This window comes from Zonotrichia leucophrys, chromosome 13, assembly GCF_028769735.1.
Source record: "Zonotrichia leucophrys gambelii isolate GWCS_2022_RI chromosome 13, RI_Zleu_2.0, whole genome shotgun sequence".
In the NCBI taxonomy this organism is placed as follows: Eukaryota; Metazoa; Chordata; class Aves; order Passeriformes; family Passerellidae; genus Zonotrichia; species Zonotrichia leucophrys.
Genome location: NC_088183.1, coordinates 13,541,922 through 13,559,656, shown reverse-complemented (window position 1 = coordinate 13,559,656; position 17,735 = coordinate 13,541,922). Strand labels below are relative to the sequence as shown.

The following is a 17,735-nucleotide window of genomic DNA, read 5'->3' as shown; positions in this document are numbered from 1 at the left end:
AGTGGATGCAGAGGCTGCTGATGCAGCAGCAGCCCTAATTTGCTCAAAGCCATGGAGATGTTAAACATGAAGCAGTTGGCAGCGGCTGAAGCCAGCGCGGCTGCTCGGCGCTCCCCGCGAGAGTCGGCGGCACTGGGGGGCTCCTGCTCTCAATGAGCAATTGCTGGAGCTCCCCACAATAAAACTGCCTTGATAAAGAGCTGTGAAACAGCACCAGTTGCTTTGTGACAGCAGGATATTAATGGAAATTGTTCCAAAAAAAGAAATTGAAACAAGAGTCTCTAATGCATTTGCGTTTCTGGCATGATCTCAGAGGAACTGAGGAATCCAGGCTGTGGAATGCTTCCAGCAGTCAACAGCAGAAAATAAAGAGAGGAAAAAGATATTTAGAACTGGCCTGTAGTTGGAAAGCGAAGGAAGAACTAGGTTTTGTGGCCATCTAGGTACACCTGGATGACAACTGCTAGTGATTGGTATTATCCCCTCTCTCCTGTAGATCCTTTGGAAGGATGGCTGTGACCCCATGGGCTGGCCTTCAGCTGCTGGCAGGGCCCTTGGGCAGGGGAGTTTGCAGCCAGTCTTGAGTCTTTGCCTTAGATTGGTTCTGTAAGGACAGTCCCTCACCAGCCTTTCTGCAGTACCTCCATTTCTCAGCCTGCTCATACACCTCACTGTCCACAACCTCCTAATCCCATCATGATTTCAAGCCAGTCTCAAACTAGAAATTAAAGTCTTGGAAATTCCTGTTTCTTCAAGGCACCCTGTTTTTCTCTTTACCATCTTCTCCAGCTGCAGATAGCACTCACAAGTGTAACTGACTGGCCTTAGCATGTCCACTAAATTAATGTATTTTAGAATAAATAGCTGGTTTCTGCTTAGTGCCTGCTTCAGACCACAAGGAGACAAACTTTTCACAAATATCTAATTGAATCTTGCTACATTTTTAGCTGAAAAAAAAAGATAGAGAATGAAGAGACAGATTTGGAAAATAAAGAAACATTAGGGAATTACTATTTGAAATTCAGAACCATTTCATTTTTAAGCCAATATTTTCACCTTTCATTTTGACAATTTACATGTTTTTCCTGTTTTTAAACCCACACTGAAAAGTAAAACACAAAGGTTGAAATTCAGAGCGAGAAAAAACCTAATCCACATTCTCCTGTAGATTGAAGAGTTTCATGTTGCTCTTCCTAACCAAATTTTCTGATTGGAAAAATCCAATTTTTTCCTTTATTCCTCCCATGTCTTATGTATGGTGTTTTTATTTGTTTGGCCTCCATGTTACTCCTATATTGGTTTTGCAGCAAGTTTTTTCAGGTAAGCTGGAAATGCAGGTGCCAGGAGTTGATGAAACCTTCATAGCAGAAGCACAAAGGTTTTATTTGCCCAGTCCCTGTCCTCAGTCTCAGCCCCTGAGAGAATCACTCGCAGCCATCCTCTACCACTTGAGCTCCAACTCGCCAGACTCTCTCCTCCTAACTTTTACAAATTATTGTAATTATTTTACTTTTTCAAATTACTTAAAATTATTTTTCAGAAACCTGAATCTCACAAGCTAACAAAGATTTTACACCTTTCCATATTTGCTATTGCCTATAATTGACAGGTTTCTGTCAAGTAAAACAATTACCCACCTGTTTGCAGGAAAAAGTATTAACAAACATGCTCAACACTGCTTTGTTAGGTAGAACATTTCACACCTCATTACTTAACTGAGGAGTTAGCCTGGTGCTCAGTGTACAGAATTCCTGCTGATTCCAGTAGAATAAGCTATTTGTATGCCCCAAAATAATTATCATGTCATATACATTACAGATTTAATTAATTCACTACACATTATTAAAGTCCAGATTTCTGAGTTCTTCCTGAATCAGGTGGATTTGCAGTTGGGACTTCCCATTTAATGCCATACTAACAACTCTTCTCCAGGTCTGAAGACCAAGAGGGACCTTTTGAAATAAGAGGGTGAGTAATTCGACAATACTGAACTTTTCTGTTATTACAAAAGCAGCTTTTGGGGCAAGGCAATTCACAGCAAACCAATCTCTCTTTTGCAGATTTTTAAAGATCTATCAGCACAGTAAGAGGCCCAACTTTTAGGGGTTTGGGGTCTAAAAGTTTCTATGCCCACAGATGATATTTTATAATTTATAAAAAGTCATTCTCATTTTCTACAGTATTCTAGCTATTGTTCCTAAATTAGCAGAGCATCAGGTACAAGGAACCTTCTCAAAACAACCCAATTCCCATACCAAGCTGCCAATTTTCCTTCCTTTTGATTTACTATGTTGTGCTTTTTTTTTCAGATCCAAACTACGCAAGATAAGCACCAGTTATCACTACAGTCGCAGGGATGCTGTTTTGGTGCTGCTTGTAGGTGTGCATTTATTTATTTATTTATTTCACAAACCATTACCCCTGACATGAATAAAAGCAGAGAAAAGCTCAGTTTCTGAAGATCCCACTGCTGCAGCCCCATGACACCCAGCACAAGTGCATTAGACAGAAAGGAGCCATTGTACAGGAGCGACGTGAGAGGCAACACCTTGGTGGGGAGAGGCAGGGATCCAAGGAGAGAGGAGTGACAAATAGCATCCTGCATGGATGGAAAAGGTCACTGCAATAAAAGCAACCTGGGGAACTGGGAGCAAGTGAAGCCTTGCTACAGACTGGAAGAAAACACAAAATCCAAACAAATGGAACAGAGCAAGAGACAAAATTTCCTTCAGACAGAATGAGCTGTGGAATCATTTTGGGAGCTGATAAAACAGAACAAGATTCCCTCTATGCCTTGATGTGAAATGATCTGAAAATTAAGCATTTACTCAGGCCAGTAATTAACTTCTACAAACATTCAAAGTCCTCGGCTTTCTGTGTAACAATCTGTCAGAAACATGAATTATGCATATTTGCCATGTAATAAAAAAGGCAGTGTTTGGTTGATTTCCCTCCTTGATAAAAAAACCCCTCATCTGTGGTTTTAGTCTGCAATCATTTCAAACACTGTGGGAATTACAAACTCCACAGGAACTGGATCAGTTCAAGACTTGCACTGGATTTCCTGACTTTTGTGCACAGCCACACCAGGGCAGACACGGTGAGAGCCCCTTCCAACAGCACACAGCTCTGAGTGCAGCCCATCTGAACATCTGCTGCTTCTCCCAGGAGAAATCTGTGTAAAAATGCACCAAAATAAAGCAGCTGTTTAGTGGAGGAACCACAGATTTTTATTACATTCCCACTGTAGCAGTTCCTGCACAAGGCAGCTGAAGTTGAGACTGAGAAAGACAAAATCCTGGTCTGCAGGAGCACTGAGCAGAAGACAGGAGTCATCCTTACAGCATGGCTTATGCATTTGAGAGCTGGGTTAGGAAGCAACAGGAAAGGATAATTTGCTTGGCTGAGCTCTGTTTTCAGCTGTTTTCACCAATCAAGCTGTATGTGCAAACCCTTTTAGGGCACGTGCTCCCAGAGGGCAGCAGGGCTGTGGCAGGGAAACACAAAGGGAAAAATATTCAGAATAAAGTGACAGAGTCCAGATTTCTTTCTGTTTATGCTGAAGGGATGTTGCAGACATGCATGGGAGAACCGCCAGGCAAAGAGTAAGGCATTAATAAGGCAAGAAAAAAAATAACACTGAGAATAATTAGTAACCACTGATCAGTTTCTCCAGTGATGTGCTGAAGTTTCTCAACTCCTCTACTTTTTAAAATAAGACTGAGTATCTTCTGAAGGAAAAAAAAATCTTAATTTTGATTAATTTAATCGTGTTTTACATGAAGACAAACTCAGTTTCTGGAGATGTTAATGTGATAAATAGGTGGCATATATTTACAGTTTGCCTGATAAGATGCTAATATGTATAATCATATTAGAAACAGGTATCAAAACTGTAAATCCATTAATGTAATTTTATAACTAGGAGTAATAATTATGCACTAGATAAATGCACAATTTATCATTTAAATAAACCAGAAGTGTATGGCATATCAAAATCAGAAAATCCATAAGACAAGATATTGACTCTCATGAAAAGTGTCTCCTTTCTTTCAAGTGTTTATAATGGCACTTATTTGGATTTATGGGGAGAAAAAAGGAAGTTATTAAACTTTGTGCTGTTTCAAAACCAACGAACTAAGCCACCCACAGAACCTTCTGTATACAAATATTGCAAAGTATTTTGAAAAAAGGATACCCTAAATTTTAGGTTCTCCACTTTATAGCCATGAAGTGCAAACAATTTGTATACGCTCAACTCTTCACTTTCAGTCAGCTACAATATTGTGTTGGGAGGCAGCTAAAAACATGAAATGCTTTCTAAATGTTGCCTTTCCGCATAAACAGCGGCACTATCCACTGTGGAAGCTGTCAGGACTGTGCCACTGCCAGTGAAAGGGAGATGCAGTTCAGAAGATTTAAAATTCTGTATCAAAAGAAAAAAAATATTGAAAGCCTGAAAAGTTCTTCCCACACAGCATCACTTACAGCAGGGACTGTTAGCAAGAACACTTTTAGCCTTTTCTACACACAAAGGAAAAACACACAAACAGCATCTGGACTCAGCATACAAAAGAAAGGAATGAATAAAAAAAGATTTTCTGCTTATAATTGCAGTATCCTCAGTGCCTTTCAGTTTTCAAGTGGGGTACCAAGTGTAGGCGCTGATTTTCTTGGTGCAATGACACTGAGCAACAATATCCAGCCTTTAAGCTTCAAAAACTTCAACAGCTTCCCAAAATTTCCCAGTTACTGGCGATGTCTAAGAAGCTGCCACGAGACAGAGTAAGCATTGGTAATGAGAAAAGGCCACAGCCACTGAGGTGTGTCCCAGCCATCAGGGAAGCTGTCAGAAAACAGCAATACACAGAAATGGATCCTTGAGAAGTCTGTGCTGCAGATGATTGCTGGGGGGGCTTTTATTGCCACAGGGGATCCCAGTTCAACACATTTACAAACCTTAAACAATCAAAAGCAGCTTTAAAAAAGCTGCTTATATATATATATAAGCAATATATATATATATTTTTATAATTTATATATATATATTTTATATAATATATTTTAATAATATTATATTTTATATATTTTATATAATATATAATATATTTTAATTTTATATATATATATATATAATTGCTCTCCAACTCTCAAAACCATGGTGAACATAAAAAAACCCCCCTAAAGAACAGAATTCAGGTCTGTTCTCAATTCTAAAGCTTTTTGTAATTCATTATCATTTTTATTACCATAGAACCTTCTGTTTGAGATTTGATTGTTGTTATTATGAATTCATAAATTAATAAATGGAATGTTTCTGCCATATCTTAATATCTAGAATCACGTCTTCAGGCAGAAATTCAGACATCTGCAGGCATCATCAACACAGGGTACAGAGATTAGCAGCAGCAATAATATCAGTAATAGTTGCAGCAACATGGAGCTGATACTTTAGAAAAAGTACACCCTTCAGTTTCAGTGGGAAAACATTGGTCATGCTGTTCCCTCCATTTCTCATTCCAGATCTAAGCTCTAAAATTAGACTCTGCTCAAGAGATGCAACAGAATGGGAATGTAACTGGTCATTAAGGACTTAGAGAGGTGTTAGAAACAAATTTGGAAAAAAAATTATTCATTTAAAGGCCTTGATGCTACATCCACACACTGTTTAAACAGTACATGTACAAAGACATTCTTGCTTACAGCCTCAAAGCTAGGCCTGGCTCTATAGCAGAAACAAACACATAATTTACTTTTAATTTGGAAACAGAAACAAAAATATCAGTATCACCCTTTTTCTGCATTGCTGTAAAACATCAGAAGCAAGTTCCTTATGGCATTTCCTTGTGAATATATTGAGTAAGAGCCACCCTTTCTCAGGAGAATTGCAAACACAGCTGCAATGCAGGGCTGCCTTTTGGAGACAGTTATAGGAAAGCATAGGAAATAATTTGGGAACCCCAAGCCTGGAACTTGAACTGATTTTAACTGTTGCTACCCTTGACAACAGTTAATTTGTCAATAACTTGACAAATTCTACAATGTAATATTCTGAAAGATGTTCCAAAAGATGCTGCTGAAATCTTAATCAAATACAGCAGCTAGGACAGGAAAGTGACGGTGGAGGAGGCCAAAATTTTCTTTCTGATTATTGTTCCTCCCTACCCGACCTCAGAAGGGATACACAGAGATCAAACAAAACCAAAGCAAAAGTAAACAAACACAAGAACAAACAAGAAGCAGCAGAATAAAACAACACCCTCTCTCCTGGCCCCAGCTGCAATATTGATAAGGGGAGGAAGATTCCAATTCCTTTTCTCCCCCATTACCTACTGAGCTATCCAAACTCTTTTATTTATTCTCTTAAGTAAAACAAATGCAATTGTTCATGAGGATTAAAAAAAGGAAATAAATAAAGCTATGGATTCTCAATATTTGTGGCTGCCAATGTATTTTCTGTCCTGTAGGTTGACAGGTACAGAAAATTGAGGTTTCCATTCAGTAGGGGGTGATGCTTCACCATCTGAAGGGATGTAATCATTTTTCTATAGGATTCATTTATTTCTTAAGGATGACAATAGTTGTGCATTTTGGTTTGCATTATAGAGTAGAAACTGGAAATACTTCTTTATTTGATGCCAGATTGTAAGAGGGCTATAAAACAAATACTTCCAAGCACTCCCAGCAGAGAACGTAAAACAAGTTCTCCAGCTACAGTGCATTAATGAAAGTTCTGGCTTCTTTCAGAAAAGATTTTTACAAACTTGATTAAACTGCATGGAGGTGGTGGTAATTAGACATTAATAACAATGAAATTCTATAGACAGGTAGTATCTGTGGAACACAGGAGATCCATCTAGATATTTATACTAAAAATAATGAATATTGATATTTCATATAATATTTCCACACAACAGGCTCATAGGAAAAAGGAGTCTTATTCTTTATCCCAACTCTAACTAAAAGACAACACTAAAGAATAATTATTTCCTTCAAGCCAACCTGTTTCTCTTTCCTTCTCTCCTTGCTGCCAAAAACTGCTTGTGAAAAAATCAAAGCCAACCCTGCCTTCTAAGCAGTGTCCAAACAACTCCGTGGGCTGATACTGTTACACTGAGCCAAATGCTTTGTGTCACTGTTTCTGAGCCAAAAAGACATGCTAACACCAAAAAAATGTACCATCCCTCATTGCAGTTAAACTCCAGCAAGTTCTTGACAGCAATCATGACAATATCTAAACCACAGTTTGGATTTTGCCCCAAATCAAAATATTCCAGAGATCATTCTGCTTCTACTTTCTCATTGTTTGAGTGGTTGAAGCTGATGAAGGTGTCAATTACAGATCCATTATATGAAAACCTAATGTGTGAGTAGGTCTACCCTGTGTCTTTTACTTGGACTGAAAAATGAAGAAACAAACAAATTGGCTTTGTGTTGTGAGTTCAAAGTCTGGTTTAACAGCAATAAATCCTCTCTAGTAAAGGCAAAAGTGCCAACAACAAAAACCCTTCTCTTTCTTCCACATAAGGTTGAGAACCAGCCTGTTATATTGTATTTTGACTAAGGCCATTAAAATGGCATTTCAACAAGCTGAGTTATATTATCAAAACAATTATCTTAAACACATACAAGAAGAAGAAATAAGCCTGTCCTATTGTTACCTGTAAGAAACCATCTCAGGAAATGGTAGGGCAGGAACTGACCTTCTTTTGAAGGGGAAAAGAAAAACCCACTAACTTTTCATGGCTGAAAGGTCTCATTTCCTTCTACAATGTTTGTGTTTTTGCAAATACTATCAGCAGGTGCACTAGATTTCAAAAACCTCTTGTCCTTCATCACATATAATTGTGCTGCATATTATATTAAGAAATACAAGCAGAGGAATGTAAGTGATGGGAGTTCAATTAAAACCAGCATAATATCTCGTTGCATAGAAAATGATCCTGCAACTGAAACAGGTTCTAATGAGAGAAAAAAGGAATACATTTCCACATATTTTTAATTACATAGAACTTCCTCAAACATGATTTTTAATAATATATTCCATTAGGTTAACATCATAGTTAAAGAAAGTGCATTTTCTGATTTCATTTCAAGTTTGATTTTGAGCAATTATTGTGTCATTGTTCTGCAGCAGAAAGGTTGAATTCATTTACTGGGTGGTTATGCTAGTTATGATTGATGTCGCTTCTCCAAATGATAAACCAATCACCCCGATGATGTAATGTCATTTTAAGAGTGCTATAATCACATTTCTCTCAAACTGGGAGTTTCTGATGAGTTCTAACAAAGATTTATTGTAGATTAAAGGCCTTCATAATATCAACAATAGATTGCTCATTTGATAGAATATTTGATTAGGTAGTTTTTTCAGGCAAATGATTTTTTTCCATATATATTAAGCATGGCTCTTGTGAAGGGCACAGGGCAACACATGGGGATGAGTGGCCCCTCATACCCAAAAAGGTTCATCCTAAACCTGTTGAGAAGCCACCTGTAATTACAGAGCTTGAAGCAAGAGAAGTATCCAATCAGACAAACAAGAGGAAGCTTCTATAGTGTAATTAGTAGATGACAGTATTTAATGTTGTGTATTCATATTCAATATGAATATTTCAAATTTTTCATATTCAACATGTACTTTGAAGACTGGGATAGAAATATTTAAAGAAGCAGCTAGAAAAATCTAGAGAAAATTTATAAATGATTGTCGATTATCTGGAATCTAAGCCTTACATTTAAGCATCTACAAATCTTCCTTTTTAACCCAAGCCCAAATTTAAGCAAAATATTTACATTTAATTACTGTCTCTCAAATTCAAATGTCTGGATCTATATTGCTAGGTTTCCAAAGGAACTAAAAAAATATACTAAAAAAAATCAAAAAGAAAAATAAAGGAACACAAAAAAAACCCCACAACCAGAGCATGGTCAATGTTTTCTTATCATGTAGATAGTAAAAGCCACTCTGAAAATCTTTCAAGGATAATGACAAGCCACAAAAAGAAGCAACTTTCTCCAATTTAATGTATAAGTCATTATCTGTCGTATTTTCTTATAAGCTCTAAAAATAAACATTGTGAGAACTAAAGAAAAAAGCGACACCACTAGGAAATGCTCATTATTTTCCAGAGGATCCATTAAGACCCGAATAACTCATGCTACAGAACACTCTGTGGTGATCAAGCCATTATGCATGTGTGCATAGTCAAAGATATTTTAAAAGGACATCTACATCTTATACTCTGAAAATTAAATGTCATTATAAATTATATTACTGTTTATTAAAGAAGTAAATGGGATGTGGGGAAAAAAGTTTTAAAACTTAGAATAAACAAAGCAAAGCCAATCAGAGGATGCCAGAAAAGTTCCTTGGGTCAGCCCACAGAAACAACTGTTAAGCACAAAGCTTTTCAGGATACAAAGAAACAGTGATTATGATTTAAAATGAAACATAAAGAGCTCTTCCATCAAATTTTCTGACTTTTTTTACTGCCACTTCCTTCATTTGGCTTCCTAAGAAAAGCCATGCTGCTTCTCTCAGTCCCAGCAGTGGCTGCAATTACTCAAGTATCCACCAAGCCTCTTTTTTCAGCTCACATTCCCTGACCTTGATTTTCTTCTGCTTATTTCATCCCTCTCCCATTTACTTTTTCCATTCCCCTTTAAAATCTCATCAAGTGCTTGATCCACCACACCTTTCAGACAGAGTTCTCTCACCCTTTATTCCCTCCTTCAGCTGTGAGCATTCCCTGCTCTGAGACAGGCAGGCATCCCTCCTGCCCACAGGTAATGAGCCATCACCAACCCAGCAACCAGAGCTGCTTTTCCATGAATATCCTTTTACATTTCTCTGCCCTAAAGTCCCCTGTCATTTTATTTCCCTGTTACTTGGACTCACAGGTGCTTTTGTCAATCTCCACAAGCTGACCTTGTTCTTAGCACCCTGCCATCACCTACTTTCCTACCCCACCATCTTCTCTTAGTATTTTAATGTCCTGTGAAAATTCATTGGGGAGCTCCAACTTCTGCTCACTGTCTTTGAAAGAACTGCTCACCATGCAGGCACCTTCCCTCTCACCCTGTGCTAGGTTAAATGCTTCCTTGAAAGCATTTAGTGACAGATTTTGCTGAGACCCTTTTGAGAACACAAAGACCCTTCAATCAGCTGGATCACCCTTCTCCAGAAATGGCTGAGCCCTGCAAAATCCTCTTGAATGTTTCTAAGGCATGAAACTACACTGACTCAAGGATGAATTACACCCACTTCCCACCCCCTCCCCATTTCCATGGCTTCTGCAGGGCTGTCCATTACAGATTTTGAGACCTGCAGCTCTCAGATCACACCAAATTTCTTAAAACCCCATCAAAAGTGGCATCATATTTTCCAATACACTCAAGGAGCAAGGAAACACACTCAATTTCTGAATTATTTGTTATCATTATATTGCAGGGGTTCCCTATTGTTGTCTCCTTATTGGAAGAGTTCCATACCTCCTTAATGTTTCTCGTGGGCTTCTCCCTACAGCACTGACTTCTTCACAAAGCAGCCACTGACTCCAGTTCTCCTCTCACCCAGCCACCCCACTCTGTTATAGCATCTTCTTCTCATTGCTTACAGCTGTGGCCTGTTAAAGTCAGGCCTGTTCCTAATCTTTGATAATTGGCCCAGCTGCAACTCCTTAGGGGTATGATTACTTTCTACACTATCTTTATTTTCTTATATTCTATCCTCCTGCAATTATTATTTCATGTGCAATGATATTTTAACATACCTGAACAGGGTTAAAGGATAATTCAGGATGGAAGGAGTGCCAGGAGGTGCAGCACATGTTGCAGTTGAGAGAGCCACTATACACAGAGTATCCTCCTACAATATCAGAAGGCTTCACACATCTTCCCTTCATGTTCTTTAGCCCAACCCTTTATCCCCTCCTGTTGATGCCCTGCCCCTGTGTGCCCTCTGCTCCCTTTGGTGGGTGCTCGGTGCCCCTGGGCACTCCCTGGCTCATTGCTGTCAGTGCTGCTCACAGCTGTGCCCATGGGGATGGGGCTGGGCCAGCCCCACTCCAATCACCACAAACTGCGTGCCCACAGGTGCCCAGCCCCACTCCAATCACCACAAACTGGGTGCCCAGTCCAGTGCCCTGCCAAGCAGAGACAGCTCTGAGGTCAGAGCAAGTAGTTCAGGATTTCAGCCAGCACGTTCTCAGAAAGCTCCAAGGACAGAGGCTGGACAGGCTCCCAGGGCCACCTGCTCTAACACAATGCTTAGGGAAAAAATTATCCCTAATGTCCACTCTGAATGTTCTGTTTCAAATTCTGCTGCCTGCTCACCCTCCCACCACACCCAGCCCCTGTTAAAGAGGGTGTTCAGGTGTGCAGCCCACAGTCCCACACCACACAGAACCTCCAGTGCTGCTCAGAGCTGCCTCATTACAGCAAATTTATCCCTTGGGCAGACCAGAAACTGCATAGAAGCTCCACACCTACTGTGTTCAGTTAAATAACACACAACATGTATCTCTAATAATAATAAAAAAAGGTGCTAGAATAGCTTCTTTTTATTTGTCTGTATTTCTAAAAAGGGACTGCATCTTCACTCAGTTTTTGGCTGTCAAAATGAAAAGTCAGCACCTACTAATAAAAATTAAAATAGAAAAATGAAAAGAGAGGAAAAAAGAAGAAAGAAAACCCTAGGCACTACAGATTCCATGAGTGATAGAGCTGCAAATGTTTTAAAACAGTGGCCTGAAAGACAAGAATTAATTTGCTGAAAAATAGCAGATCTTAGTTAAATGTGACATTGTAAGTACAGAACCAGACAGATTCAGAAACAAGAACAGACACAGACTGGCAGAAGCAACATGCATTTTTTAGATACAAAACCTCATCACCAAATGATATATTACATTAGCCCATGCAGAACAAAGAACCATTGTGTGTACATTTCTCTACTACCAGATGCATCAAGGAGCAGGAAACCTACTTTGAAAAATAAATCCCTCTGATGACAAGAATTCAATAATATTTTTTACACAGCTCCTACCATACTTCAAACTAAAAATCCCTCTACAGTAAAATGAAGGAACACCATCTATGATGGATTGCATTTCCAGGAATTTTCCATTAAATAAACCAGTAAGATTTTCTTTGCCCCATTTCCGTAGATGCTCTCAATTTTCTGCTGATGCAAGAACACATTTGCACACATTCAAAAAGAAGGCTTAGAACCGGCACAAACATGCCACAAACAAACTCCATATGTTTGCAATTTTCTTACCACTGCTGGAAGCCTGCTGTGGCCCTGAACACGCTCTCAGCAGATAAGAATTGGGAGAGAACTCCTCGTCAGGGTTGGTGTCCATGATTTGATGGGACGTGTTGCTGTCTAGCAAAGGCATCTGGCAGCTGACTGGTGGAGGGTTATGGGAGCTGGGCAGCTGGGCAGAGGGGAGAAGGCTGGAAGAGGACGTGGGTGGAAGGGGACGACCTGGGAGAGAGGAGAGAGGGATCAAAGATCAGCAATGAGTGCAATGAAAAAACCCCAGCATGGCACTGTAACCTTCCATGGGTACACTCCAGTACTGCCATGCTCAGCCCCCCTCAGTCTCCTCACTGGTACCAACCTGGCCCTTCGTATCACATTTCCTGAAATCACATCTGTACATCTCTTAAAATAACAGAAGTGTGCTGATTGGTTTTTTGTTTTTTTAACCAGGAAAATTGCTGCAGCACAGGAATCTCTCAGAGGCACTAAACAGCCCAACAAGGGCTTTCTTTGAGCTAAGAATGCTCTGGACCTTCCCAGATCCCACTGAGAGATGTGACAGGAGGGGAGAGCAGGACTGAAAGGCAATTAATTATTCCACTTTAAAGATGGGCTAAACTGGACTCTCAGTTCTGCTGTCCTTCCTCTCCCATTGCTTTCCTCACCAGAGCTGTAGGAGCAGAATTTCCTGCCCAGCCAGGTTAATTCCAACCCTGAAGCCCAATCCTTAATGGGTATGAAATACCTCAGCCCACAGCAACAACATGGTCTTGGTCACCCAAAGCAGTGATATCAATTCAACAACAAAAATGTTCATAATTATTCCTCCTATTCTTTTGTGAACTCTCATAACTTTACATTAATCCATTCCATCAAATACACACAGATGAAGACAGTTTTTTGGTTTTTTTTTCATTGTGTGGTGGGGTTTTTTTGCATTGCAAGTTTATCTAGTACATTGAAAAAACTCTTCATGAATAATTTAAATGTAAGAAAATATGACCTTTGTGATACTGCCAAAGTCTGTAAGGCAGAGATCCGCTACAAATGTTGAAACACAGCAAAACTACATAAAATGCTGTATCTTTATTTCCATCATTCTTAAAGAAACAGTAGAGAGAAAATACGCACTGATTTTCTCACTGGTTATACCTTCATTTTCTTGAATCAAGGACCCCTCACTTTGTATGAATTACTCTAAGGTTTGTACCATTAAGTAAATATATGGAATCACACATGAAATTCCAAATGAGGGGGAAAAAAAGCAAGAAAATGAAAAGTTCCAGCTCCCACATATAAATTTTATCTGGGATGCAGCAAAATACCAAAGGCTGACGTAGATACTGAAAACCACCAACTTTGTACTGCCTGGTACCAGCAAATAATATGAAGTACTTTTTTCCCTTCAAAAACTTTTGAAATAAAATAAATACTAGAACACAAGCAAGTGAATTTTATGATTATTTGTTATTAATTTTTTAGCGCTGGATAAATTGTTAAGACTGAATGACCAAGATATTATATGACAGAAATAGATTTAAGCTACTCCATAGTAACTCCCATCTGCAATCTTTTATGCAGCAGAAAATTCAATATGCATTGAATATTTTCACTGTGGACTTGCATTTGTGAGGAAATAATTCTAATATTGATGATAGGAATAATTGCTGTTATTATTCATGATTATGCTATTCTTATGAAATACTACCAGAAAATCCTAAACATTCCAGGGATGTGATTGAGCAAAACCAGCTTCTAATTATTTCTTTGCAACGTGCAGAAAGAAGCAGAGAGGCTGAGGTTTGACACACCTCTGACAGGAACGTGACACTCGTGCCCACTGTGTGCATTTAATTTTCACATATTCTGGCTCGGCTTCAACACTGTGAAGTTGAAAGAAGCAGCTTTATAAATTCTAAATCTGCACTGGCTGCATGTATCATATGGAAATGTATTACTATACTATAAAACTGTTGGATGTGTGAGGGTATGAGATGAAGGAAAAGATTTTTTCCTTTTGTGGAAACTACATATGGTATTTTAGAGCAATTTAGGTACAATTTTGCAGAATACATTGAGAAATGAAAAAAACCCCTCGAATCCTGAGAATTCTTTTGTCAGGAATGCTAATGACATTGTTACCATCATGAAATAATACAGCCCAAGTCCCTGAAGAAAAGGCAAAATGTCTAATTACTGCAGCTCTGTTTGTAGCTGGGAGGAATCAGAAGGTATGGAGCTGTTAAAATGTGGCATCATTTTGGTGGGAAGTTGGCTCCTGAGGAAGATCTGCCCACAATCACGTGCTAATGGCAAAACAGAGATGCCTGTGAGCCACAGAACCCACTGCCAGTCCATCCTTATACCATAAACAGCCAAATTTAATTAAAAATTTTCTTGTTGAGATGGTCTTGGTCTATCAAGTTGATTTTTTTGCATCTACTAAACATTAAACTCCCACTACAGCCTTACCTACCCTCTTTGAGAGACTCTTAAAAAACATTTTCTCTCTCTCTCTCCACTCCCCGCCCCTGAAACACACAGGATCTCTTAAGACACCCAGATTTATGTAAAATTAGGTGGGAAATGAATTGAAAAATTACTAAACAGGAACAGAATGACTCTATCAAGCTTTTTTGCCCTAAAAAAATTAATCTAAAGGGTAACTATCTGTAGTACCACATTCAAGAGAATGGCTTGTGAAAGTCCCAACGTGTGGGGATGCAGTTAGGCTATAAAGAGCATCATATATGTAATTTATTTGTTACTATACATTCATAAGTGAGAAATAAGGGGTTTGATTCATACTTACATTAATATCTTGGTCAAATAAATCCAATGTAACATTTAAAAGAACAGACTAAGCTTTGCATGTTCTATAAACCTGTCAGACCCATTCATGTGTCTGCAGACATCTCAACAGTCATATTTTGAAACTTCTCAGCTCTTTAAAATATTCTAAATTTCCCTTGCTTCTCAATGGGATTTGCAATACCCTACGGTCTATAAAAATGGTGTGACATTTGATATCATCATATTCTATTACACTGCTGTTTTCAAAAGTTAAATCATAATAGAAGTTCCTACAATTTGTCTTCATATAGTAATATATTAAAGCTTCTCTGAATAAGTTTTTTATCTAGGTGAGCATTGACAGAATCCTATGTAATGGATACTTACAGTGACAGCAATAATGTAATTGTGTAACACAGTCAAAGAAACATAAACCAGATACAAATGCTAGAAAGGGAACCAGGCTTAAAGCTGATATATTACATTTTCAAAAGGGAATTGTATCAGTTCTTTTCCCAATATCTGTTCATATGCATGCTCATCCTGCATATACTCATGCATGACAAAGACTTGTACAGATACTGAATACAGCATTCGTAAGGCATTTTTCAAAAAGCAAGCAGCCAAGAAGAAAAAACAAATTTCCTCTCCTCCCACCCCTTTCTCCTGTCATTTCTCTTATCTTGCTTTTTGAGAGTGAAGAAAGAAATGTGGTAACTCTTCATTCAGATTTGGGCTTGCTTTGGGCTTCCACACCACACAGCACCTCAGCCTGCAAGGGCCTTCTTTACCCTCTTTTCACCTATATTCCATTTTCCTTTTAAATCAGGCTCATGTTTCTTCACCAGCCCAGGAATTTTTATGAAACCATTCCTCAATTACTGCTACACTTTAAGTCCCTAATGCTTAAAATGTAGAACCTACATTCAGAAATCAGGCCATGCTCACAGGTGGTAATGTCTCAAGCCCAGACATAGAAGAAGAGTCCTGTTCATCTCAATCACAATAACACATTGGGAAAAGAGATACTTCAGTTGCTATTAGCCTGAAAGACCACACCATCACCAGAAGGACAAAAAAAATACAAAGGAAAAAAAAAGACTGCCTGCAATCACTCCCAGCATGAATATACATAAATAAGAGACACAATCAAAGAAGAGATGCAAGCTGCTCATCAGCTACTGAAGGATATTTGAGATACACTTTTCATATTCTGTGTTCTTCTTCCTCTTTTAAAGGACCTATAGGGTTTAGTGGATAAATAAAGCCCACATGTGTGTAAAACCCTGGCCTCTATATTACACCATGGTGCAAACAGGGAACAAAAAAAATCCCTGGAATTTAACAATTTTGTGCAGCAATTATGGAAATGTGCATTCCAATATGTGTGTGCACATATTTATATACTTTTTTTATACAATGAAGTATAGTTACCCACACAACTCTAGATAGACATGCATAATATCCAAAAGCATACATTATTTTAAAGATCTAAAGATTAATCCAAATTCTTTAAATAGCTATTTTGCCATTAATTTGGACAGGAGGGAGGATCACAACCTATGTGTTGCCATCTCACACTCCTAAGTTAGTCATTTCAGTCAATCCTGTCATTTACCACCCCCGAGTCCCAGGTGTGGTAAATACTGATGTCAAAGCTTCTTGTATCTGTAATGCAATTCTCAAGCTTTTTCCACTAGCAGAATTTCTCTTCTAAGGTTAGACCTGTGTAGCAAACATCTGTGTAGAATGTTCAACCCTGAGCATTTTCAGCATGATTGTCATACACCTAGGCAGCATATTGATAACTGACATTTATGACAGAAAACCTTCCTATATGTAGAGGATTTTATAAGCAAGATCAGCTTTCAAAAGTTTCAACAGCTGTTAATCTTCACAAGCAAGGGGTTATGATATAACTGTTCTGTTCTTCTCTAAGGATATATGCATGTAAAGCAGCCAATAAACATAAATGGTCAGTAAAAGCTAAATTAGTCACTTATATTGTTATCAATAAAGCCCTTTTGTTCTACAGCTCTGGTCAGAAGGACCAGGGCTCAGGTAGAAAAGGCAGACACAAGTCAACATCTCCCTGTGCAATCCCTGGCAGGTTAGATTGCAGAAAAAAGGGAAACTTTAAGGCAATTGTTTTTAAAAAGCAGCTCTTTGGAAGATGTAGTGGCATGCAAGTGTTAATGCAGAAAGCTGAGGAGGCAGAGTGAGAGCAGAGGAGTTGTTTCTCCATAACTGATGGCATCAGAAACACTGTGTAAAATACTTAATTGGCAATTAAGATTTTGACATTTACTGATTGAAGCTGCTGATATTCATGTTACACCAATACAAAGTATAGGACCCTGTGCAAAGTAATCCCATAAAATTATGTTAGTGACTTATTTGATGGACAGGATCATTAACTGCAGTCGCTGCATTGCTCATTTACACCAAAATTATACACAGAGGGCTATCTAGCAATGGAATGGGGGGATGTTAACCGGAGGTGATAAAAGAGAAGGATCAGATCTCGGCCTCCTTTGCCCACTTCCATCAGGAAAGCTGGACAGAATCAGAACAAGGACCACAGGCAGGACTGTAACAGCTCACAGCCTCCTCCACCCAACACATTCACACAATGTTTTCAAGTCAGCCTAAACTGAAGCACCTACATTGT

The 17,735-nt window shown here is 38.7% G+C and overlaps 1 protein-coding gene across 6 annotated transcripts in view; it reads right to left on the bottom strand.

Moving 5' to 3' along the window:
- TENM2 (teneurin transmembrane protein 2) overlaps nt 1-17,735 on the bottom strand; it is a 675,237-nt gene that overhangs the window by 212,268 nt on the left and 445,234 nt on the right. For all 6 annotated transcript variants that reach the window (XM_064724588.1, XM_064724589.1, XM_064724590.1 and 3 more), the window contains one exon: nt 12,284-12,493. In XM_064724588.1, coding sequence (XP_064580658.1) covers nt 12,284-12,493 — 210 coding nt within the window. The remainder of the gene's footprint in view (nt 1-12,283; nt 12,494-17,735) is intronic.